Here is a 23,479-nt window from a genome sequence, read left to right as displayed (position 1 = left end):
TGGGTGGATGCATGGATGGATGGATGGACGGCTGAGTGGGTGGGTGGATGGATGGATGGGTGAGTGAGTGGGTGGGTGGGTGGATGGATGGATGGACAGCTGAGTGGGTGGGTGGATGGGTGAGTGGGTGGGTGGATGGATGGATGGATGGATGGATGGCTGAGTGGGTGGGTGGATGGATGGGTAAATAGATGAGTGGATGGATGGATGTACAGATGGGTACATGGATAGTTGTTGTTCAGTCACTAAGCTGTGTCTGACTCTTTGTGACCCCATGGGCTGCAGCACACCAGGCTTCCCTGCCCTCCACTATATCCCAGAGTTTGCTCAAGTACATGGATAGATGGGTGGGTAAATAGGTGGGTCGGTGGATGAATGGACAAATGAATGGATGTAGCAGAGGAAAGCTCTATATGGGATCAGGAAGACATCGCAGAGGAGGATGCTTTTGAGCATGGTCCCGAAGGGTGACGAGCAGTTTGCTGCACAGAGAGGAATAAAGAACAGAAGGAAGAAGGATGTGCTCTGGTTGAGAAACGGAGACACGGGGTCCCTGGGGCATGGAAGTGAGGTCCCCACAGTCTCATTCAGTGAGTGGGTCCCGATTCTGCTCTGCACTCCAGGGCCACCCCCCAGGCTGCGGCCTCGGTTCAGACTGCTCGAGGCCATCATGTCTCATACCAAAAAGCTCCTGTGAACCTGGAGTTATAAAGCAGATCTTTGCTGGCTGCACGAACACACCTTCCCCACTGAGGCTGAAAGATAATTTCTCTTTAATTGATTTTTTACCACCACGAACAGTAAAGTAATATGAGAAAAAAATCTACACTGCAATTTTTCCATTTGTGAAAACCGAAATTACACCTTGCAGACAATTCCCTCGGAGTGTGGACCCCTCCCTCCTCTTATCGTGTTTCCCGACTTTAAATGCTAGAAACCAGATATATGTATTTTTCAAAAGAGCTGAAAGTTTTCTATGGGAAGGGGGCAAAGTGAGGACTGATTTCTCACATTACATGGAATGCGGTAGGGAGGGCACCTCTGCTAGAAAGAGATTTCTGTAAATACACGAGAAGGCGGTCCTGTTGACGCCCGTTCTTCTGTCTATAAGACGCACGAGTGACAAACAGGACATGTTGTTTTAACACCAGACGATGAAGCGCCTCACTTTCCCCTGCTCGCCGGTGACGACGCTGGCAGATTCTTTTTGCAGGTTCCAGTGACGCCCCCCCCCAACCCCCACTGAGCTCACAGGCCTTGTGGAAATAAACTTTCCCTTCAGGGCTTGGTTCCGAGCCAGAGAGGGATGTGGGTTCACTGTTTCATGAGAAATGGGGGCTCTAAAGCCATCCCACCGACACCGACCAGCCTTTCAGCGTCAGCCATAAAGATGGGCTGAGTGTGGGGATCTTGAAAGAAAAGATCAAACCTGCAGCCCGGCTCGCACTAAATTAACCTCATGCGCGGCCCAGGGTCATAGTCCAGGAAGGCCAAGGCCACGTCTGTTTCATTCACGGGCAGCATCTTTGCTCCCGCTGAGATTAACGTTAGCCAGATGTCCTTAGAGGCTGACCGCAGCCCGAGCGAGCACCTGAGATGTAAACTTGGCATTCGGAAGGGCCAGGGGGCGTGCGCCTCAAGGCCTGACCTCTGCCCCGCGGCCCTGACTGCAGCCGCGCCTCAGCGGCAGGTTGGGCAGGTGCCAGACTCGCTCTCACCGCACGTGTCTTGTGCTCCTTGCAGGTGTAGAGGCTGCAAGTCAGGGGAGGGGGGGCCCGGCTCCGCCAGCCGTCCACCATGGTGGTGGCACACCCCACCGCTGCCGCCGCCACCACCGCCACGCCCGCCACCACCGTCACGGCCACCGTCGTGATGACCACGGCCACCATGGACCTGCGGGACTGGCTTTTCCTCTGCTACGGGCTCATCGCCTTCCTGACGGAGGTCATCGACAGCACCACGTGCCCCTCCGTGTGCCGCTGCGACAACGGCTTCATCTACTGCAACGACCGGGGGCTCACGTCCATCCCTGCCGACATCCCCGATGACGCCACCACCCTCTACCTGCAGAACAACCAGATCAACAATGCCGGCATCCCCCAGGACCTCAAGACCAAGGTCAACGTGCAGGTCATCTACCTGTACGAGAATGACCTGGACGAGTTCCCCGTCAACCTGCCCCGCTCCCTGAGGGAGCTGCATCTGCAGGACAACAACGTGCGCACCATCGCCCGGGACTCGCTGGCCCGCATCCCGCTGCTGGAGAAGCTGCACCTGGACGACAACTCCGTGTCCACCGTCAGCATCGAGGAGGATGCCTTCGCCGACAGCAAGCAGCTCAAGCTGCTCTTCCTGAGCAGGAACCACCTGAGCAGCATTCCCTCGGGGCTGCCCCGCACGCTGGAGGAGCTGCGGCTGGACGACAACCGCATCTCCACCATCCCGCTGCACGCCTTCAAGGGCCTCAGCAGCCTGCGGCGCCTGGTGCTGGACGGCAACCTGCTGGCCAACCAGCGCATCGCCGACGACACCTTCAGCCGCCTGCAGAACCTGACCGAGCTCTCACTGGTGCGCAACTCGCTGGCCGCCCCGCCCCTCAACCTGCCCAGCGCCCGCCTGCAGAAGCTCTACCTGCAGGACAATGCCATCAGCCACGTGCCCTACAACACGCTGGCCAAGATGCGCGAGCTGGAGCGCCTGGACCTGTCCAACAACAACCTGACCACGCTGCCCCGCGGCCTGTTCGACGACCTGGAGAACCTAGCCCAGCTGCTGCTCCGGAACAACCCTTGGTTCTGCGGCTGTAACCTCCTGTGGCTGCGGGACTGGGTGAAGGCGCGGGCGGCCGTGGTCAACGTGCGCGGTCTCATGTGCCAGGGCCCCGAGAAGGTCCGGGGCATGGCCATCAAGGACATCACCAGCGAGATGGACGAGTGCTTCGAGGCGGGGGCGCAGGGCGGCGCAGTCAACGCCGCTGCTAAGACCACGCACGCCAGTGACCATGCCTCTGTCACCACGCCCCAGGGCTCTCTCTTCACCCTCAAGGCCAAGAGGCCGGGGCTGCGCCTCCCCGACTCCAGCCTCGACTACCCCATGGCCACGGGCGATAGTGCCAAGACCCTGGCCATCCACGTGAAGCCCCTGACGGCGGACTCCATCCGCATCACATGGAAGGCCACGCTGCCCGCCTCCTCCTTCCGGCTCAGCTGGCTGCGCCTGGGCCACAGCCCGGCCGTGGGCTCCATCACGGAGACCCTCGTGCAGGGCGACAAGACAGAGTACCTGCTAACGGCCCTGGAGCCCAAGTCCACCTACATCATCTGCATGGTCACCATGGACACCGGCAACACCTACGTGGCCGACGAGACGCCCGTGTGCGCCAAGGCGGAGACGGCCGACAGCTCCGGCCCCGCCACCACCCTCAACCAGGAGCAGAACGCCGACCCCATGGCGGGCCTGCCCCTGGCGGGCATCATCGGTGGCGCCGTGGCCCTCGTCTTCCTCTTCCTCGTCCTCGGGGCCATCTGCTGGTACGTGCACCGGGCCAGCGAGCTGCTGACCCGGGAGCGGGCCTACAACCGGGGCAGCCGGAAAAAGGACGACTATCTGGAGTCGGGGACCAAGAAGGATAACTCCATCTTGGAGATCCGCGGCCCCGGGTTGCAGATGCTGCCCATCAACCCTTACCGCGCCAAAGAGGAGTACGTGGTCCACACCATCTTCCCCTCCAACGGCAGCAGCCTCTGCAAGGGCACGCACACCATCGGCTACGGCACCACACGGGGCTATCGCGACGGGGGCATCCCCGACATAGACTACTCCTACACCTGAGGCTGCGCCCCTCCCCTGCCTCCCGGCGCGGCCACTGCGGGGGGACTGTGACCAGCTGGCTGCCATCCGACGGGAACAAGGCAAAGAAACTCCACGCTGACTTTCCCGGCAGAAAGCAGAGTTTGGGGAGGGTTGACAGTTTTGTAGGACCCAACAGTGGGAAAAAAAATTTTTTTTTTTAAAGAATAGAAGGCAGGAGGGAGGTTTGACGTTGCTGAAGACATAATTTATACCAAATTATGCCAGGTGGGGAGGGAAAGACTAAAAATAATATGGCAGGAAGGGTTGGGTCGGGGCTTCTTTTTACCCCCTGAGCTGGGAAGAGACTACCTGTGCGTCTCACGCTCCGCGCACAGCCGTCACAGAGGAGCCGTTTCAGAAGCCGCCAGCACGGAGCCCTTCACCCAGCCCTCGCGGCTGGCTGCTCACTGGAGATGACATGATGGAAGGTTTTCAGGCTTCTCACAAAGGAGAGGGGAAGAAAAGGATCTTTTGCTATGGAGATATTGTCCTGAAATCTCTTCCCTGGTTCTTTCCATGCCTTTTTCCCTTACAGATTGGCAGAAAAGAGCGTGTCCTTCACGGCACTCTCTGAACAACGGTATAGTCGATTAAAAAGCAAACTTTCTTTTTCCTCTACTGGAGCCCTCCTCAATTCCATGCAGCATAGGATCACGGGAGCGCCATGGAAGCTGTGGCTTTCCCAGCCACCTGGAGGTGCGTCTCTCGACCCGTCTGTCTTGATGGGGCGTCTCTGTATTCAGATGGGTAGACAGAGCCACATATACAGTCCTTACAGTCCTGCTTGGGTCAGTTCGTACAATGTCCTGAGACAATAGAGTCGCGAAGATGTCGCTTTCTCCTAGAAACCATTGAGTAAGTGGACTGTGCTGGGGATGGGAGTGGGGTGGGGGACAGTGCCGTTCCTAAAGGCGGAGGCATGTCTGTCTTGGCCGGGTGGCTGGGGAGACCCTGGGCAAGCGGTGTTTTCAGCTCAGTGCTATCTCAGGGTGTCCAGGGCTGGGCCGAGCTCCTTTCTGATGTCGAGAAGAGCTCTCTTTGGCCGCCCGCGTCCTCACCTCCCCCCTACACCTCAGATGCAGTGTATCAAGAGTTACTTTGTGTGCAGTGTGCTTCCTCCAAGACAGGTAATTGGTGCAGGGACTTTTTTTTTTTTTTCTATATCAGCTGATTAGACCTAATGGTTTCCATGGCTGCTCAAACAAAGCCCAGAAAAAGACATGACAATTCTCAGAAAAGCCCTAGGAGACAGCAACCCACCCCTCCAGCCCCCACCACCCAAGAATGTAGAACACACTCAGCCGTGCCCACCCCGGGGTCTCTGCTCTGCAGAAGGAAGGCCAGATCTCTCTAAAAATGCCAGCCTCCAAAAGGACACTGACCGGAGCCTTCAGAAGAGTTCAGTTTTTTTTTTCCCTTCCCTCTGGAATCAATGCTGCCATCATTCATAACTGACAGGACTGTTTGGCGAGCCATGAGATTAAAACGATGATGAAATAATGACAGCGAATCTGGCAAGAAGAGAGGAGAAGGGCCTGGGGTTCTGATGGCCACGGCGTTCCAGCACTCGGGCAGCTGGGGGTCACTGTTTGTCCAGGTGCCAGCTGTCCTGCACCCAGGAGGGGCAATATCAAAAGGAGAGGCGCTGGCCTGAGGGCAGGGAGGATGAGAAGGGGTCCAGCCCCTGGCCGTGGCGTTTTCAAAAGATCTCGGCTGCTCTGACAAAAGCCAAAGGCAGGGAGAGGAGACAAACAGCAGTCACTGGGCTGCGGGGACAGGTCCGGGGCCCAGCCACTCGCCCAACATGAAAAGACGCCACTGGCCCCTCAGCGAAGAGGCCGGGGTTCAAAGAGACGGACACAACGGCCGTGTGAGTGAGGTGGACGAGAGGTGCAGTGCTCATCGCCGGGCGGGGCGGATGGTATCACCGAGCGGGGATCCTCGACCCCCAGCTTGAGGGAGACGCCGAGGGTCACCGACACATTTCATTCTAGACTCGAGCTGTTTCCCTTTTCCCACCTGAAGCGCTTTCTCCTACGATGAAGTCAGGAAAGAAAAGCTTCCGAGCGTCAATCTCACATCTCCCTCTCCCACCCCCGCCCCAGATACAGGCCCCTTCCCTGTGGCCCAGGGAGGGGCAGAGGGGACCCCCAAGCAGCGTCCAGGAGAAGGGGCACTGGCCAGGGGTCAGAAGTTCAAGGTCTCTGCTGTTCCCTGAATGCAGTCTTCTCCCTAAGGGCACCACTCCAGTCTCTGGCCAGTGTGCCAGGAACCCTGGGTCCCAGCCTCCCCGCTGCCAAACCCCCACCCCAGCCACCAACATGCTGGGTCCCCTGCTCTCCCTCCACATATGTCCTCCTCTCCCGGAGCCAAGTGAGAGGTCAGATCCTCCCCTTAGAGGCTGGGTGGGAAGGTATTTGGGGAACCGCAGGAGGTCCTACACAGCGAGGGCATACCCGGCAGCTCTGAGAGCCTGCCTATGCCAGCAGCACCCTCCAAGCCAGGCCCGGAAGATGACCACCCTCCTTCTCGCTCAAAGCAGGCCAGGCCCCCCGCCCCAACCCCAGCCTGAGGACATATTGGTCTCCTCCTCCCAGCTCCTGCACTCAGGGGCGCGGGCCCCACCTCACCCCGAGGGGAAGCCAGGTGCTTGCTGCGGGCATCCTTCTGCCCGTGTAAAATTGCTGGAGACAGTGGAGACTCAGCCCAGCCAGGCCCCACGGGCCTCCTCTCATCTTTTCTCAGCATCCCAGTACCTCTCCAGAGCCCCTTCTAAGAACAAGCCTCCAATGTCAGCTGTCTCCCGGCCCCCCAGGCCAGGGATGGGGCCCTGAAGCCAGGTCCACTCTGAAACCCCATCCCCTCCTGGTCCAGGTTCCCCCTGGCCAGCCAGGTAACCTAACGAGAAAGGGTGTGCCAGGGCGCCCAGCCTCCCCCAGCCCCGAGAAGCACCTGAGGACACAGGGCCTGGGCCACCACTTCTGTCTAGAATCTCCCTCTTGTGGGTGGCCCACCTGACCTTTGCAGCCTCTTAACTAGCCGGAACAAACCTCCGTGCCCTCAGCGCTGATGAGTGTATCTCGTGGTATTTAAGGCAGGTTTCAAGTTTAAAAAAGAAAAAAAAAAAAAGCCCATGACACTTCTTTGGTTAAGTGGTTTACCCTTCGTGGTAATTAGATGTAGTGATTGGAATCTCTTTTCTATTACATGGCAATTTTCCTTTAAATTTCCCCTAAAAAAAAGGAAAGAGAGAAGGCGAGGAAAGCAGGCAGCGGGGCCAGGCGAGTCATTTGCATTTTGCGAATGAGGCCTCTTGTAAGCTCAGCTCAGGCGTGGGGCCCAACGTATGGAATGCTTAAGAGATTACTAAGAATAAAATCTATTAATTAGTCATACTCAATTCCGCAGACATGATGTGCATCAGAAGCTCCTTTTCTTCCCTCTTCCCGCGGCCTTCCGCGGAAGCCTCCATCTTCTCTAGGTTGGCCCCTGCGTCCTGGACTGCCTCCCACTAACATGGCAAGCTGCGTGGCCAACCAGGGGGCCTCTGGGCTTCGGGGGCAGGAGCTGGGGCGCCGGCTCCTTCCCGCTTTGGGTGACACTGGCAGGGGAGGTGACGGCGGCTGGGAATATGGCACGACTGGGGGGCTCAGGCTTCCGCTCCCTAAGTCCGAAGCCCATGCCTGCCTGTGCCTCTGTCTTCTTCGATGGGCACCAAGCTTCCCCCGCAGTCCCCTACGGGTCCCGGGAGGCCCGACTGCCCCAGCAAGCAGCAGAGCACGAAGAGACAGGGAGGGTTTCCAGGCGGGGCAGGGAAAGCCGGCTTTGTGAACCCACAGCCTCTGTTTCCCCTTCTGTAAAGCAGGGGTGGGCTGAGGCCGGGTCTGGTTCCACCCAGAAAAGCTGGGTGCACCACTGGCAGAAAAGAGGCGCCCACTACCCGCCTACCCCTGTCTACTGACTCTGGAAGGTTCTAGTTGGCCCACGGCAGGTGATGGAGGCCAAGAGTAAGAGGGACTGGCCAGGTGAGGGGTCCTGGGGGGCTGAGGGGGCTGACTGGGGCCTCGAGAAGGGAAGGGGCGGCTGGGCAACGTGCCGAGACTGCGTCTGAGCCCGCTCCTTCACCCCCTCAGAGCCGCAGAGCGAGCAGAGGACACTGCCACCCCCCTCCAATGGCAGCTCAAGTCCCAAAGCCAACCCCCTCCAGAAATCTGCTTCCTGCTGAACGTGCCAGGGAGGACGGGGCTTCTGAGCCTCGCGCTTATGAAAAATACAACAAGAAAAATTGGATGCGGCAGACAGGGAGCAATGGAGCTGAGAAGGCAGCCGGGGGAGAGCTGGGGCACTTGCAGGAAGGCAGGGCCTCAGGGCGCACAGTGGCTGAAGCCCCCTGAGGGCCAGACTGCGTTCTCAGGGGCTCGGGCGGGGTCAGCCGTGTGGCCATACCCCCCCAAACTCAGATCCGTGCAGGTGCTGGGCGGCGGATGCCTGGCACTGGATCTGCGCCAGGGTGAATGCTAACGAGCCATTCACAGCCCAGCTCAGGCCTTCCAGAATGCAGGCAGAGGAGGCATCTTTTTTCTTAAGGAGGGATAAAAAGGCTCAAAAATGCAAATCATTACCATTTACAACCAAGCGAGTCTGCTAAATTGATTAGGAAAGATTAAACTCCTTGGAGGTGAAGGGAAAGGGGGATTTTTCGCATTTTATGAACCTGCTCCCAGTGGTCTAGGCAGAGCGCAGGTTGGCTGGGCCTGGCTTGCGGGGAGCTGAGGATCTCTGAAGGCTGGCCCCCTGCCTGCTCCAGCGCTCGGGACACGCTGAGGTGGACAGAGCCTGGCCTCGAGTCTGGAGGGGAAAGCAGGTTTGCTTCCATCAAGTGCCGTGGGATTGGGGGCTGTCCCGGCCCCCAGCAGAGACTCTGTTGCCCCCACCACCCTCCAGATCCCATCTGCCTTCAGGGTGAAAAGCTAGGGGACCTTTGTGGGCAGGACTTTGTAAAGCCATGAGCCTTTCTGCTTCCTTTCTGTTCCAGGGCGGGTCTGTTTCTGATCCCTTCCCTGCAGCCAGTGAAGGGGAAGTGGGGCCAGCTGTAGAGAGAACTGAAGGTCAGGAAGAGAGAGCTGCCCAGCAGAGAGAGGCAGTGAGCTCCCTGTCACTGGGAGCATTCAAGCACTTGATGGGGACGTGGCAGGTACTTTCTTGCCTATACCAATGCCTGGTTCTTGGACGAGAAGATCTTGGCTCCTACTCTTACTTTACCATCCCTGAGGACCGTGTAAGCAAGATATTGGGAGATTGCTCAAAATGACACATGTCCCCTGAAAATCACAGGTCAGGGCCATCCCACAGCAGGGCCATCCCACAGCCGGGCCACCTAGCCACGGCAGAGGGCCGCTTACACACCAGACAGCCTGCAGAATCCCCATCCTCAGTGTCTAAGAGACACCTGGAGAGGAAGTCCAGACACGTGCCGCCCCGTCTCGGAGTCGGGAGCGCAGAGGGTGACCCACCACCTGGGCTGGCTCTCCTGGGTCCTCTAGGGGGCCGTTTCCGGGGCACTGAAGCTCCCATCCCACTGGCTGCTCCCCCAGCAACACGCTCGAGGCTGCCGGCTCAGTGCCTCCGTCCCAGCCAGGTTGACGGCTGCCTGGGGCGCTTTTCACTATCCGTTTTTAAGCATTTACCATTTCTTTTGAAATGTTCTAAGTAGTTGCCTGAAATACCCACATTTGCTTCTTTAAAAACACTCAAGAAGATTCCCTTGGCTCTTGATTTTCCCTCCCTTTTCTTCCACCCTCCCTTTGCATTTTTAATACACTGTTTTTCTCTAGTTTCAGAAATTCTATTATCGCTGGGGCCAGGCCCATTTTCTCACATTAATGTGATTTGCAGGATTGCCCAAAACCCCCATCTCCAGTTTTGCAGGGGCAAAGCCCGCCTTTGCCCAGGTCCCCTCTGCAGGCATCGTGCCCAGGGCAAGCAGGTCTTTACCAGCTTGATGCCTTGCTGATCAGCAAAGCTGATGCCTTGCTCCCCGTGGGAGAGCCTGCCAGGCCAGGGGCTTCTTGGGACCACTGTCACTGGCCCCCACCCCGTTTCTTGTGCTGAGAGGGCAGTGTGGACATACGAGGGCACTGGGGGTCCTGTGTGGGGGGGGGGCTGGCGTGGCCCCCACTTCCTGGCAGAGCCAGTCTCTGAGGCACTGAGGCCATCAGAGCCACCCTGGTGCCATGGCCCCTGTCCCTCCCACACCCAGCCATGCCGCCCCCATACCTGAAAGCCCGAACGTCTAAGCCCAGGGCGACCTTGCCGGAAGGTCTTTGTGGTCACTGCCCCTAAATCTCTTTTATGGCTGTTAGGGTGGATGGCCACTCAGGCAAGATACCAGGTCCCCACACTCCTCCACGCGGGGTCACTGAGGCCTGGAACAGTGCCTGACACGCGGGGTGTCCCTCTCCTTCTCTGTCGTGAGTCCCCAGGGTTCAGTACACAGGGCCTGGGCGGGCATGATGGAACCTCTCCTCCCGCACCCACGCCGCTGGCAGCCTTAGCAGGGCTCCTCCTCCTCGAAAATCGCACTCCACCCTCCCTTGGACCCAGCGATCAGCAGCCACGAGCCTGTTGGGGAAATCCAGCCATGGGTGAGACCCAGCCGCCCACCTGGGGGACCCGGTTCCCCCTCTCTGAGCCGAGCCTCAGGTGGCTGATGAGGAGGGCAGAGAACTGGGTGTCCCGCCTTGTCTGACACTCCTGTCAAGAGTCCCCACATCTGAACCACCCACCTGGATGACCCAACCGGGCTCTCCTCAAGACAGAGGAAAACAAATGCAACCCAAGCCAGCGATAGAAGACACAGCAGGGCTGCCACCTGCTCATCTCTGGGAACTCAGTGGTCCAGGGCGCTTCTCAGTGCCCTGTGCGGAGGACACGCCTGCAGAGGGTTCCAGAGACCACCCACCTCCGGCTGGTCCCGTTTTCAAAAGGTTCTGGGAACCCAGGAAGAAGACACACAAAACCCTGGACCTAGCTTAGATTTTTTTTTTTTTAACCCAGCCCGGCACACCACCTGCCTGCAGGCCAGCAGCCTCAGCTGAGAAGCCCACCCAGCGTCCAGGAGACACTGAGAGCCCTGGGGAGGAAGCAGAAGTGCCCAGCGTTAGAAGTTTGCCATCTGAGAGGCAGAGAAGCAGGGAGATGCTATGGAAGGCTGGGAACGGCTGCGGGGCTGTGAACAGGGGCGAGCCAGAGAGACAGTGCGGTTGCCCGACTCTGCTGACTGGGGCGGGCGCCCCCTAATTCCAAACATCCCCAGGCGGGTATGAACAGGGACGGGGAGAAGAAGAGTAAACTAAGGAAACCCCACGCGTACGCCCTGCAGAGCAAATGTTTTTAAGAGTCACCAACTGCAATCTCCCCTCCCAGTGTTCAAAGGTTACCGTATCTCATGAGGTAAGGTTACTGTATCTCATGAGGTGTGGTATGATAAAACACTGGCGGGGCTGGGGGGTGGCCGGGGGACTCAGCAGAATCCCTCCCCCACAGCCTGGGGAGGAAGACAGCAGGGAGGGGTCCTTGGGCAGAGCCTGGTAAATGAAGCGGGTCCCTCTGCTGCAGAAGGCGGATGCCTGGCCAGCCCACGGCCCGGGGAGGACAGGGCTGCGACCAAGGTCCCTCCTGCCATCTGAGAGACCCCAGCCAGGGCACCTCTGCTTCCCTTGAGCCCCTGCACTTCCCCCCCTGCAGAATCAGCCCTGGCCACCCCCATCTTCATTTCCCTCCGAAGGGCAGAGCAGTCTCGGGGGTCTGAGTGGTGGGACTGCTCCCGCTGCTGCCTGCTGCCATCTGACTCTGGGCTGGCTGACCCGGCCTGGCCCCGGGGCCCACTTGCCCCCCTCCCAGCCTCACCACTGGACACGCAAACACCCACCACGACGACAACACAAACCAAAGTGCACTGCGAACTGCCCTTGGGCCTCCTTCCTGTAGGTGCCTTGAAACTTCAATGTTGAGATGAATGTGATGAACTTATTTGGTCCTGTTTTCTGTTTGTCTCTTTTCATATAAAATGTCCAAGTCCACTTTCCTTGTCCTTTTCTTGAAATAAATAGAACGATTTAACTTTTACAGGCCTCTCAGCTGCTGACTCCCAGCTTGGCGGCCCAGCGTGCCCAGGGCCAGGATCTGTTGCCCAGGGGGTCTCGGTTGCCCACGTCCCCTCCCCAGGCTGCCCTCCGAGGGTCAGCCCGGCTGTCGGGGCCCACGGGCACAGAGGTGGTGGCTGGGCGGGAAGGAGACTCTGGGTTAGTACATTCCCCGGGCACCACCAGAACCAAAACCGTGATCCTGCTGCAGGACGGAGAAGGGATGTCTGACCCCATCCCACAGGCCCCAGGGAAGGCGACTGCCAGCTAAAGGCCGATTCCAAGAGGGTTTTCATGAGGAGACGTATTAATAGAAGCCGTGGATTATCTTGTAAGAGGCTCCAGCAGCCGTGTGGGCGCCCAGATAAGCCTGGAACCGCTCGGGCGCTGGGGACACGGCTGTCCCTCTGCTGGCCCTGGTCCTCCCACCCCCAACACCCTTCATCCCCAAGATGCACCCGCCGATTTCACGACTCTGCAGGCCTACTCTGATATCTCACACCTCGCGGGGTGGGGGGCAGGGCGGGGGGGGGGGCAGCCGTAGGAAAAAAACTATTTTCCGTGAGAACAATAGCAGTTTCTGCTAAATTTAACATAAAATAAGAGCTCATTACTTCTGCCTTAGATCTGATTCCACATCTGGAAACGGGTTAATGAGCTTTTTCCCTTATATTCCAAGGAAGCAAGGTTATTTCTGGATGTGCCTTGCTGGCAGGTGGCCTGGCTGGGGTGACATGGGGTGCTCTGACCCTGTAGATGCCCTTCCCCCCACCCTCTTAGTCCTCGGTGCTGGCCCCCTGGGCGGGGGTGCGGGGGGTGCATCCCAGAGACTGTGGGCCTTGGGGAAGGGACAGACGGCTTCCCTGACCTCGTCCGCGGGTCCACCCAGCACACGGTGGGGTGCTTGGGAGGGCTGCCTGCTACTCCCTCACCCGAGACTCGTCTTTTAAGAACATGATCCACCAGCCAGTCAGTAGATGTTTACTGATGGCCTACTATGTGCTGGGGGTGGGGCTGGGGCCCCCTTCCAGCCTCATGGAGGTAGGGAAGGGATGTTCATGACCGAGGCGGCGTGGGGAGGGTCTCTGGGAGCCATGTCTCCACTGAGGGTGTTTCCTCAGACGAGAAGGACTCGGGGGGCAAGGGAGCGGGCCTGGCACGTGGCTGTCAGAAGCGCTGAGGCCAGGGCACAGAGGCGGGTCCGGTCCTGTACGCCCTCTGGAAGATTCCGCTTCCCCTGGAAGCACGGCGCCAATCCACCGGCCCCCACCCCTGGCCACACCAGGTACTGTTCACTCCCTGGCAGGCCCTGACCCCGACTTCCTGGCCCGATGCCCTTGAGGGCCGTTGAAGGTTCAACTCAGGCCTCGTCTCTGGTGAGGCCGTGTCCACCTGCTGGTTCTCACCTGCACAGGTGATGGGTCCCAGCACCTCGCTCACTAGGGGCCCCTGGCGGGCACATCTTCCCTTCCTCCCCTTTCAGACCCCAGAGGCATGGCCAATGTGAACGGCCAATAAACACCAGCAAATCGATCGACCAACAGATCACTCCATCAGGGCGGGACCCAAGGAGGATGACTTTCCAAGACCGGGCACCGGTCAGCAGGCAGTCTTACTTCCCCCAGCCCCAACCCCTAGCCCTGAGGGGGGCTCTGACCCAGCTCACCACACCCTCTACACGACCGACAGCAGGGCCCAGAACCAGGTGCCCCTGGGCCCCTCTCTTCAAGCGGGAGCGGGAGGAGAGCTGGGTTCGGGGGCTGTGTTCCTCAGGCTCTGAGAGCTAACAGAAGTTCTGCCCAGGAAGGGCTCACGGGCTGGGAACCACCGGGTTAATGCCTGTCCTGGGGGCTCCCCAGGCAGGGCCTCAGAGCTGGGTGAGACCCGCAGGCCCCACCGCCTACTCCCTGTGCGTCTGTAAAGCCTGTGCGTGAGGACAGTTCACGGCTCTCGATTCTCCCACTGGGACAGCGCCGACTCTGCTCCTGCGTGTGCCAGGGCCCCGTGAGAGGGCTGGAGTGCTGCATCCCCCCGTGCCCCCGCTTGTCCAGGGAGCGCAGGCCCCGTGCCTGGTGCCCTCGGGGTTTACCCAGCACCCCTGGCTCCCAGGTGTGGGCGCTGACCTGGCCGGCACATCCCCCAGGGAGGCCCAGGTGTCTCCACAACAGCCCCTGGGTCTGCTCCCCACACCACCCCGACCCCATCTGAGGTCTGTGGCCTGCTCCCCAAACCTGCTAGAGGGGCTCTCAGGCTGACCAAAGCTTTCGGCCTCCGGAGAACAGGGGTGGAGATGAGGGCATCTCAGGTTTTAGTAAATGCCCTGGATGGGCTGGGTGGGGGCGGCTTGTGGCTGGAGGCCCACAGGGATGGGCCCACAGGAGGAAATCACCAGGGACCACGGGGGAGATCCAGGACCTGCATTCCAGGTCAATGGAAAGAAGACCCTCCAAACACAACTGACCCTTTCTGAAGAGCAGAAGGTGGTCTGAGTGGTCCTGAGCCCGTCCTCCCAGGACAGCAAGCAGAGTGGGCGGGCCCCTTGAGGCGGCGCGAGTTCTGGGTGGTGGAGGTGATAGGCTGGCAACGAAGAGCCCTAGTCACCCCATCACGTCTTCTGATGGCCCCTGGGGAACAGGCTGGTCTCCTCTGAGACCCTGGACCTCCCCTGCTGCAGCCCTGCTCCAGCCAAGCAGTTTCCAGCCCTTTCCTTCGCAAAGAAATCTCAGGCCTCACGTATCACTGAGGTTATGGACATGAGTGGAGTAAGCCCCCGAATAGCTGCTCAGCCGCCAAGGGACATCCCAAAGCCCAAGGCCTCTGCTTCTGGTACCCAGCTCCTACTGGTCAGTCAGTTCAAGTAGGATAAAGGGTGGCTGCCATCCCATCCCTGCTCTTACCCAGCCACCACCAGGTTCCAGAAGCTTCTGTCCTCCTGCCCCTACTTCCCAGGAGGGGTCTCGGCCTCACCAAACATCCTGGAGAAGAAGCAACCAAACCCGGGAGGGGCCTAACAACCCCAATCCCACCCCGCACCAGAGTACGAGGCCCCAGACAGAGCCGAGGTCCCCCGCCAGCCCCGAAACGCTGCCTCCCAAGGGCTGGGAGGAGGTCGCGCATCACTTTCAGGCGCCCCCAGCCCACCTGCCTCCCCTCCCATCCTCCACAGCCCTCGTCCCCTTGTCAGCACCGGCCTCTGCACAGCCCGCCGCCCCCAGGCCTGGCACCAGCACCTCTGAGGGACCCTCTCCTTCTGAGGCGGAGTAAATAGGCTCCCTCGAGCTGCTAACTGACAGCACAAATGAAAACCCGGCGCTCCCCCCGCAGAGATTTACAGGGGACGTGAAATCTTATTTGCACCGCTGCCAAGCCTGGGACATGAAGAAATTATGCCTCGAGAAGAGGCCGGCCGGCTCCCCACGGAAGCGGCGGCATTGGAGATGGGCTTATTAAAAGCCACAGTGGCCACATTTCAACCCGTTTCAGGTGTTAAGTAATTTACTGCCACCCAGAATTCAGTGACTGTTTTTTTATCATTTTTATTTCCGTGATACAGGCCCAAGGCCCCCGCACGGGGGACTGCGGGTCTAAATGTTCCCTGCACCCCCAGGACTGCAAGGGAAATGGGGAGCAGCAGCCTGGGAGGGGGCAGGGGGTGGCTGGTGTGGCCGCCAACACCCCGATTCTCTCCAGGTGTTATACCAGGCTTGGCTCAGAGTGTTGAGGAGGGCTGACTCTAAGATCCTCCCGACCCACATTCAGGGGCTCAGTGATTCCCCTAAAGACCCTGCAGGCATTTTCTGAAGACAGCAATGGTAGAGGAAGTCCTGTGAGAGCAAACAGCACCCCTCTCAGGAGGGTCTACCAACCACACGCCCAACAAGTCTTTATTGGCACCTACTGAGTGCCAGGTCCCCAGACAGCAAGTGAGCAGGACCCTAAAGACCCCGCTCCCCGTGGCTCACACACTCCGCTCACAGTGTTGAATAATGCCATGTGGTTGTGGTTGGTTGATTAAAATCTCCAAAAGGCACACAAGCTCTCGAAAGAAACATGGGAGGCTCTGGACAGAGGGGCAGGAGGAAGCGAGCCCGCCTGACGGGACATCAGGTCCGTGCCAGGAGTCACAGCCATCCTCCCGCAGGGACCTCCGGCGTCACAGACAAGAAGATTCAGCGTCACAATGCCACTCACTGCTCTGCAGACGGTGCGGCCAGGGGCCTGCGCCCTCCCCTTCCACGGCCTTGACCCTCCTGGGGAAACACACGGCCTCACGGTCACAGAAAACCAGGGGCAGGGAAGCGTGCGGTCTGGGGCCCACGGGGTCACGAGCCCTGAGCACCTTCTCAGCAGTGCTGGGCGGGGGAACCATTTGACGTCTGCCGGCTTTGTGGGGATTAAGCCTATTACTGAGGCTCTGGGGGCTTATCCGACACCCTTTCTGAGGCCCCCTTTCTCCACCTGTTTTCAGATACTCGGGAAGACCAAGGGGAATCTTCAAAGCCCAGGCTGAGCCAAGAGCAGAAATTCTTTAATTAGCTTTCTCTTGGATCGGGGCCCTGGCGAATGGATTAGTTGTGGTGGGGCTGGAGAAAGGGATTGCAGTCCCTTAGAGCTGAGATTACAAGCCCGGGGTGAGGGGCTGAAGGCCCATCAGCAGGGATGGCGGCTCCCCAGGGGCTGGCAGATGGAACCTGTGACCGGGAAGACGCAGGAGACATGCTCTCAGCGAGGCCTCGGTCCTCGGGAGCTGACACTTGGCACACCCGGGCGGCACCCTGGGGTCTTGTAATGGCTGTGTGTCCTCCCCGTGGGACGGCCCACATCTGGCACCTCATGATTAGGGGGGACTTCTATCTGTGAGAGGCAAGGCAGTGCTGCCCAATGGTGCCAGGCACCAGACATCTGTCACCGTGTTCCGTCCTCGCTCATCCCTACTTTCAAGCAGGTAAACTGACGCCCGGGCCTAAGGAGCTTGCCCAAAGCTATGGTGACAGAGGTTCGTGTGTGAACCAGGTCCTAGGCCAGTTAAGGAGCCTGACTGGGATCTGTGAACCTGGAGGGAAAGGCACAGGCCAGCCCCCACCAGATATCGCTGCAGGGAAGTAAGCCTCCCCAGGCAGGCCTCCTCCAGGAAGCCTTCCCTGACCAGAGCCCACTACTTTGGATCCCCCTAGTTAGACTCATACCCTGCGCTGTGCCCACTGCTCCCACTGTACCCTGAGTGTCTTTTAGAGGCGGCTGGGCCTCCCTCATTTCATACTCTCTGAATGAAGGGAGGTGGGCTGTGCCCTCCTCCGTCCAGGATGGGGGTCCAGGAAAGGGAAGGCTGGCAGGAGGCTGGGCCTTGGGGGCTGGAGGACAGGAAGGAGGGAGCCACGAGCGGAGGCTGCCTGGGACCCTAGGAGCCCAGCTCCAAGCTCAGGTCTCCCCCAGGCCGGGGCTCTCCTGCTGGCCAGGAGGGGCAGGCTGATTCAAGGACTTGGAGACCCAGATTCCCCGGGACTGAAGCCCTTTGAAGTGAGACTTGTGCTCTCCCTTGAGCTCCGCATCAAAGGCAGCTCTGCTGTGGTCGGGCCACGCTGGGCTCTATAGATAAGGGCCGCCCTCTTGGGGCAGGCAGAAAAAGGGCGACTGGGCTTCCAGGAGCAGCCGCCAACCGCCCCGGCCTCCTTCTGCCTTCCCTGCTCCTGGGGGAAAGAAGCTGAGACACCCCCAGGGAGCCACCTCAGGCCTCTGTCTGGGATGCTCCCCGCACCCCTCTTCCTGACCCTCCCGACAGGTGTGCCTCCAGAATCAAGTCATTGTAGGCAACGGTGTAGCTCCCCAGGGTGTCCAGCTCCTGGAACCACATCTCCATTGCTTGTCCTTGCAGCCTCAGAGCCCTGCACCTGCTCAACGAATGGACGGCTGTGCTACGGAGCAGGTGGCAGGCTGCGGGAGGAAATGACATCCAAGCCGGGACCTGGAGCCTGAATGACCAGAGTCAAACATGAAAATGGGAAGAGAGGGTGCATTGGCTAGGAGGTGAGCGGCCCAAAATCATCAACTGGTCTGGACTGGAGAGGGTCCGAGAGGAACCAGAAATGGCAGGAAAGGGGCTTCCCTGATGGCTCAGTGGTAAAGGATCCACCTGCCAGTGCAGGAGACACGGGTTTGATCCCTCATTCAGGAAGATCCCACATGCGACAGAGCAACTAAGCCCGTGCACCACAACTGCTGAGCCTGTGTGCCCTAGGGCCCGTGCGCCTCAACAAGAGACGGCACTGCAATGGGAGATTCACACACCGCAACTAGAGAGCGGCTCCCCCTTGCTGCAACTGGAGAAAAGCCTACGCAGCGACGAAGACCCCGCACAGCCATAGATAAATAAATAAAATCATTTTTTAAAAAAGTAATGGCAGGAGAGATTCTGAGGCCAGACGATGTGGGTGTACCCATCACGATGCCCAGAGAGTCAGAGAGTCAAGGTCACTATTTGCGCAAGACCTTCCCTAAATCAAGGATCCCAGGGATGAAGAAGCTGTGACACGAGCCAGGGCTGCCCAACGCTGAGGGCCCCCATCTCCACTGTGGCCTCGACGGATACCCTCTCCCCCTAGTTGTGCAGCGCAGCTCCGGCACCAGCCATGAGTTTGCAGACAGAGCTGAAACTCAGAGGCACTGCCCAGCAGGGAGCAGTGTCCACCCCATAAGAGGCCAGGCCCAGACAGACCATGGCCAAGGGAGCTGAGCGTGGGAATGAGGCCGGGCGCCAATCCCCCCGGGAGCGTCTCCAGTGGTGGGCATGGCAAACCGGGGGCCACAAGGGCAGCAGTGGTCCTGCTGAGACTCCCTGTGAGCAAAGAGAAGGTCTCCGTGTTTTCTGGGATAAAGCAATTCTTTCCAAGACTTGCGCCGGCCGGGCGAGCCGCAGGGGTGAGCCCAGCAAAGGCCGGTTTTCCGCTGCCTTTCCCTCCTCCAGGGACCAAACCTGCGCGCATCGGCAATTCCAGCCTCCGCCTCTTCTCCAGCCGTGGAGAGTGATATGTCTTATTTCAATTAGCTTTTTCCTGATTACCGGCGAAGTTCTGCATCTTTTCACTTGTTTACTGGCCATTTGTTTTTCTCTGACTGGGAATTGCCTGTCCACAGCTTTTGCCCATTTTTCTTATTGACGTGTAGGAGCTCTCTGCACATCAAGAGAAGAGCAGAGAAGCAGCCTTCTCCTGGGGCAGACCCTCAGAGCTTCCCTCAAGGGTCCTGGGCCCAGGAAAGGGAGGAGGATTTGCAGGGGGCTCCCACTGCATCCATACACCCTACCCAGCTCCCGGTGGTCCAACTCTGCTCGGAGACGAAGCACCTTCAGCAGGTGGGAGCCCCTGCCAGGCCAGCATCGCAGCTGGCAAAACCCAGAGGACTGATTTTTTTTTTACTACACTGCCCTGTGGCTGGCGAGGTGCCCTGGATGGCACCCGAGAGGAGGCAGCTGGTATAGAGGGATGTCTAGGAAGAAGCGACAATTATCAGTAGCCAGCCCAGTTCAGTGGGAACCAGCTGACAAAGGGGGCAGGTCCTGAAGCCTCAGGCTGACCCTCCCGACAGAATTCCAGGGCCCTCTCTGGTGCACACCATCCCTGCCCCACTTCCAGCTACATGTGTATGCATGTTCAGTCGCTCAGTCGTGTCCAGCTCTTTCCAACCCCGTGGACTGCAGCCCACCAGGCTCCTCTGTCCATGGAATTTTCAGGCAAGAGTACTGGAGCAAGTTGCCAGTACTGGCACCACAACTGCTGAGCCTGTGTGCCCTACAGCCCGTGCTCCTCAACAAGAGACGGCACCGCAATGGGAGATTCACACACCGCAACTAGAGAGCGGCTCCCACTTGCTGCAACTGGAGAAAAGCCTACGCAGCGACGAAGACCCTGCACAGCCATAAATAAATAAATAAAATCATTTTTAAAAAAAGAAATGGCAGGAGAGATTCTGAGGCCCGACCATGTCAGTGTGTACCAGTCACTTCCCCAGCGAGTTGCCAGGGGATCTTCCTGATCCAGGGATCGAACCTGCATCTCTTGCATTGGCAGGCAGATTCTTTACCACTGCACCACCAGAGAAGCCCCTTCCAGCTATGACAGTCAACAAAGAGTGACCCAGACGTGGATAAATGTGAGCCCTGCCCCTTCACCCTCGGCCACCTGACCTTTCAGGGCCAGAGGCAACCCTGTGGTTCATTCCCCTCCAGCGTTTTCCGTATTTCGCAGGCCATAAAACTGATTTCCAAAGTCTATAAAGGCGATAACATTTAGCCCGGAAGAATAAAGTCCCTCCTTCCCCAGGGTAACGGCTGCCAAGAGCCCTGGCAGGGCCCTTTCTGTAGCTGGGGTGGCAGGCACCGGGACCAGCCTGCAGACATCCCTACACCAGGTGACAAACGACGACTCAGCAAGCGCCTGGGAGGCTGCAAACCTCTTGCTCACCTTTACCCTCACTGCCCGTTGCACTGGCTCCCCCAAAACCAGGGAGGGCACACCAGCACCCTGGGGCCACCTCTCTCCCACTCGGCACTAAGCTCCCGGCAGAAGAGCCAGACCACAGATTGCAGGCCACCATCCTGGTGCCGGCCAAGGCCACCCCTCTGCTCTGTGCCACGCTTGCGTGAGCCTCCCAGGAGAATAAAGCCGCCACAACCTCCATGTGACAGAGGGGGACAGGGTGTCCTGACCTCTCCCAAGCTCTCCAAACACCCCCATCCTGGGCTGACGCTGTGCCCACTCATAGATACCTGGAACTATGTGGGGTTACCATGGGCCCACTGCCCTCACTCACTCACTCATTCAAGGGTAACGTGGCCCAGTGGACAGTACCCAGGATCTGGCTCAAGCTTCCTGGCTGGAGATTAGTCACCAGCTTTCCAGGCTGAAAAGCCACCCACCAGGTCATTGTTACGCTGATTATCCTGGTCAGCTGGACCAGGAGGGGACCATGGTCTGGGGCTGTGGGGCAGGAGGTTGGGCCAGGATGAGGGCATAGTGCCAGGGGCAGGCCTGCCAGCCAGAGGGGAGGGAGCCTGCCTGGAGACAGGGGGATAGGCAAAATGACCCAAACAAGTCCCTTCCAGGCAAGGGTGAAACAGGGTCAGGAGACGAGGCATCCAGGCCCTATTTTTTTTAATCCCACCCTTGGGACAAATCTATGTGCAGCCAACAGATCCACATGCAAGGGTGAAGGAGGGACCCCCCCCTGGGGCTGTGGGGACCCCCCCTCTCAGAAGTCACTCCTCCTTCTCCAGGGTTAAAGCACATCACGGTATGGAATTAGTTATGGGCTCAGTCTCCAGCTTCACCACAAACAGGTGGAGAGAAATAAGGCTCTTCTCATCAAGGATGCCCCCCTGCAACGGGGCCCCCAGAGTACCTGTGGGAGCTCGCGAGGTGGGCAGGCGGGATGCCAGCTCTGGGGGCTCTCCAGGCTGGCTGTGGGGCTGAGAGGCGGCATTTGCATGGAGAGCCTCTGTGGCTCTGGAATGTATGCAGCTGCCTGGGTGTAATTCCTAAGGCGAGACGAATCTCCAGGCCACTTTTCTCAGCAGGAACAAGTCTTTCCTTCAAATCGATGGTGACACATTTTTAAACTCCGATATTAAGGAGGGAAAGATTTTGCCGGCCCCCTGGGGGCAACCATTATTAGTCACTGGCTCATCTGAGAGAAATCACAGTGGCAGACCCAGTGGGCTTACGCGAGGCAAGAGGCCCAGAGGCCAGGCGACAAACTAGAGGGCAGAGGGCCCTCCCAAATCGGGAGCAAAGCTGCGAGGGGGGGTGCACTTAGAGGCGGGGTCTGGAGCAAGGGGTGAAGCAGCCGTAGGCAAATAAAGAATAGCTGGTAAGGATGGCAGAGGCAGAGGAGAAAGTATGAGAAAGAGGCATGAAGCTGAAATATAAGCAGATTTCCAAGTTTAGAGTCACAGAACCAAAATCTTATTTCCCATTTTGCTATGGCTGCCAGGAAGCTCAAGGCCACTTTCCTTTTTAAAAAATGTATTTATTATTTATTTTTGGCGGTGCTAGGTCTTCACCGCTGCCCTTGTTGTACAACTTGTTGTACAACTTTCTCTAGTTGTAGCTAGCGGGGGCTACTCTTCATTGCCATGCACGGACTTCTCATTGCGGTGGATTCTCTTGTTGCAAACCTTGAGCTCTAGGGCACGCGGGCCTCAGCAGTTGTGGTGCATGGGCTTTAGTTGCTCTGCGGCATGTGGAATCTTCCCAGACCAGGGATCGAATCCGTGTTTCCTGCGTTGGCAGGTGGATTCTTAACCCCTGGACCACCAGGGAAGTTCACGGCCACTTTTCACACAGTAGAAATAGAGTTGTTACAAAGGCCTAGTTTTGAGGTGTCTTCTGGATGGGGCCAAGGTAAGTACCAGGAGCCAAGCTGCCCAAGCAGTCACCAAGAGCATAAAAAACAAGGGCAGGTATGAACCATGGGCCCTGGTTCGACCAGACACCAGCATTCCACGGGCTGAGCAGACCCGGGAACGAGGCAAGAGGCCAGCAGGTCAGACAGCACGTGCCAAGAGCATCCAGGCCAGAGGGTTCCAGGTGTGGCCAGGAGCACAGGGCACATTTCTATTAATGCCCAGGCCAGCATCCTCCTTGTCACTTCTTTTTATTCCTGTTTTAATGGTTCCCCGGTTTTATTATACCTGTTTTTCAGTGGAAATAGGTAGCTTAAACATTCTTAAAAAAATCAATTCCAGCTCAAACGCCTACTTGCTCGGCGGTAACAGGCACCATTTATTGAGTTCCAATGACTTGCCAGGCATTTGCATGCATCTCCATCTCCCAAACCACCTTCAGAGAAGGCGTCACTCTCCCGGGTTTACAGACGAGGAAACCGAGGCTCAGAGGGGAGGTGTATCCTGCTCAGGGTCACAGGGGCTTGGAAGCGGCTGCAGCAGCCCTAGTCCCTGGCGTGTCCCCACTCCCACCCCCTGAGCCCCAGAGCCCAGCACCCTGCTCCACGAACCAAACGGGGCTCCCATCTGCCTTGTTAGGAGGGAGACTTGGCTGAGGCAAGGTCAAAGCCGGGGAGGCCGAGAGGTGGTCGGTGATCCACAGAGTTCCATCACCCCCCACCCCGGCCCTGCCTGCAACACTCTGGTCCCTTCTCTGCCAAACTCCAAGGCTTCAGCTGGAACCACCCCAGCTTCCCGTGACCTGTGAGCCTCACCAGCAGGTTCTCCGCTGGCTGCCAGGCTGGCCTTAACGCCTTTGACGGAGCTATAAAGCTCCCGTCGCAAATGTCAACTCTGGGCCATTTGCTCCGCAGATTTCAATGTTCCTGTTTCTCCTCAACAAGGCAGCTCTTGCTTCTCAAAAGGGATGTGGTGTTTGATGATGTTTAAACCTACGTGAAATACAGCCAGGCAGCGACAATGAAACATACGCGGGCCCCTGCCGGCAGGGGGACGGTTGACTGCCGGGCCTCTCTCTTCCCACACT

The 23,479-nt window shown here is 58.5% G+C and overlaps 2 protein-coding genes across 7 annotated transcripts in view; one reads left to right on the top strand and one right to left on the bottom strand.

Annotated features, from left to right (window-relative positions):
* The window catches only part of FLRT1 (fibronectin leucine rich transmembrane protein 1), an 86,929-nt gene extending 74,950 nt beyond the window's left edge, over nucleotides 1–11,979 (top strand). For all 5 annotated transcript variants that reach the window (XM_027532564.1, XM_027532567.1, XM_027532568.1 and 2 more), the window contains one exon: nucleotides 1,744–11,979. In XM_027532564.1, coding sequence (XP_027388365.1) covers nucleotides 1,798–3,831 — 2,034 coding nt within the window. In that variant the 5' untranslated portion in view covers nucleotides 1,744–1,797 and the 3' untranslated portion in view covers nucleotides 3,832–11,979. The remainder of the gene's footprint in view (nucleotides 1–1,743) is intronic.
* Nucleotides 1–23,479, bottom strand: part of MACROD1 (MACRO domain containing 1) — a 155,094-nt gene that overhangs the window by 109,217 nt on the left and 22,398 nt on the right. The window lies entirely within an intron of this gene.

The sequence above is a fragment of the Bos indicus x Bos taurus genome, chromosome 29, assembly GCF_003369695.1.
Source record: "Bos indicus x Bos taurus breed Angus x Brahman F1 hybrid chromosome 29, Bos_hybrid_MaternalHap_v2.0, whole genome shotgun sequence".
Lineage (NCBI taxonomy): Eukaryota > Metazoa > Chordata > Mammalia > Artiodactyla > Bovidae > Bos > Bos indicus x Bos taurus.
The sequence above is the reverse complement of the archived record's forward strand: the minus strand, read 5'-3'. Positions and strand labels throughout refer to the sequence as shown.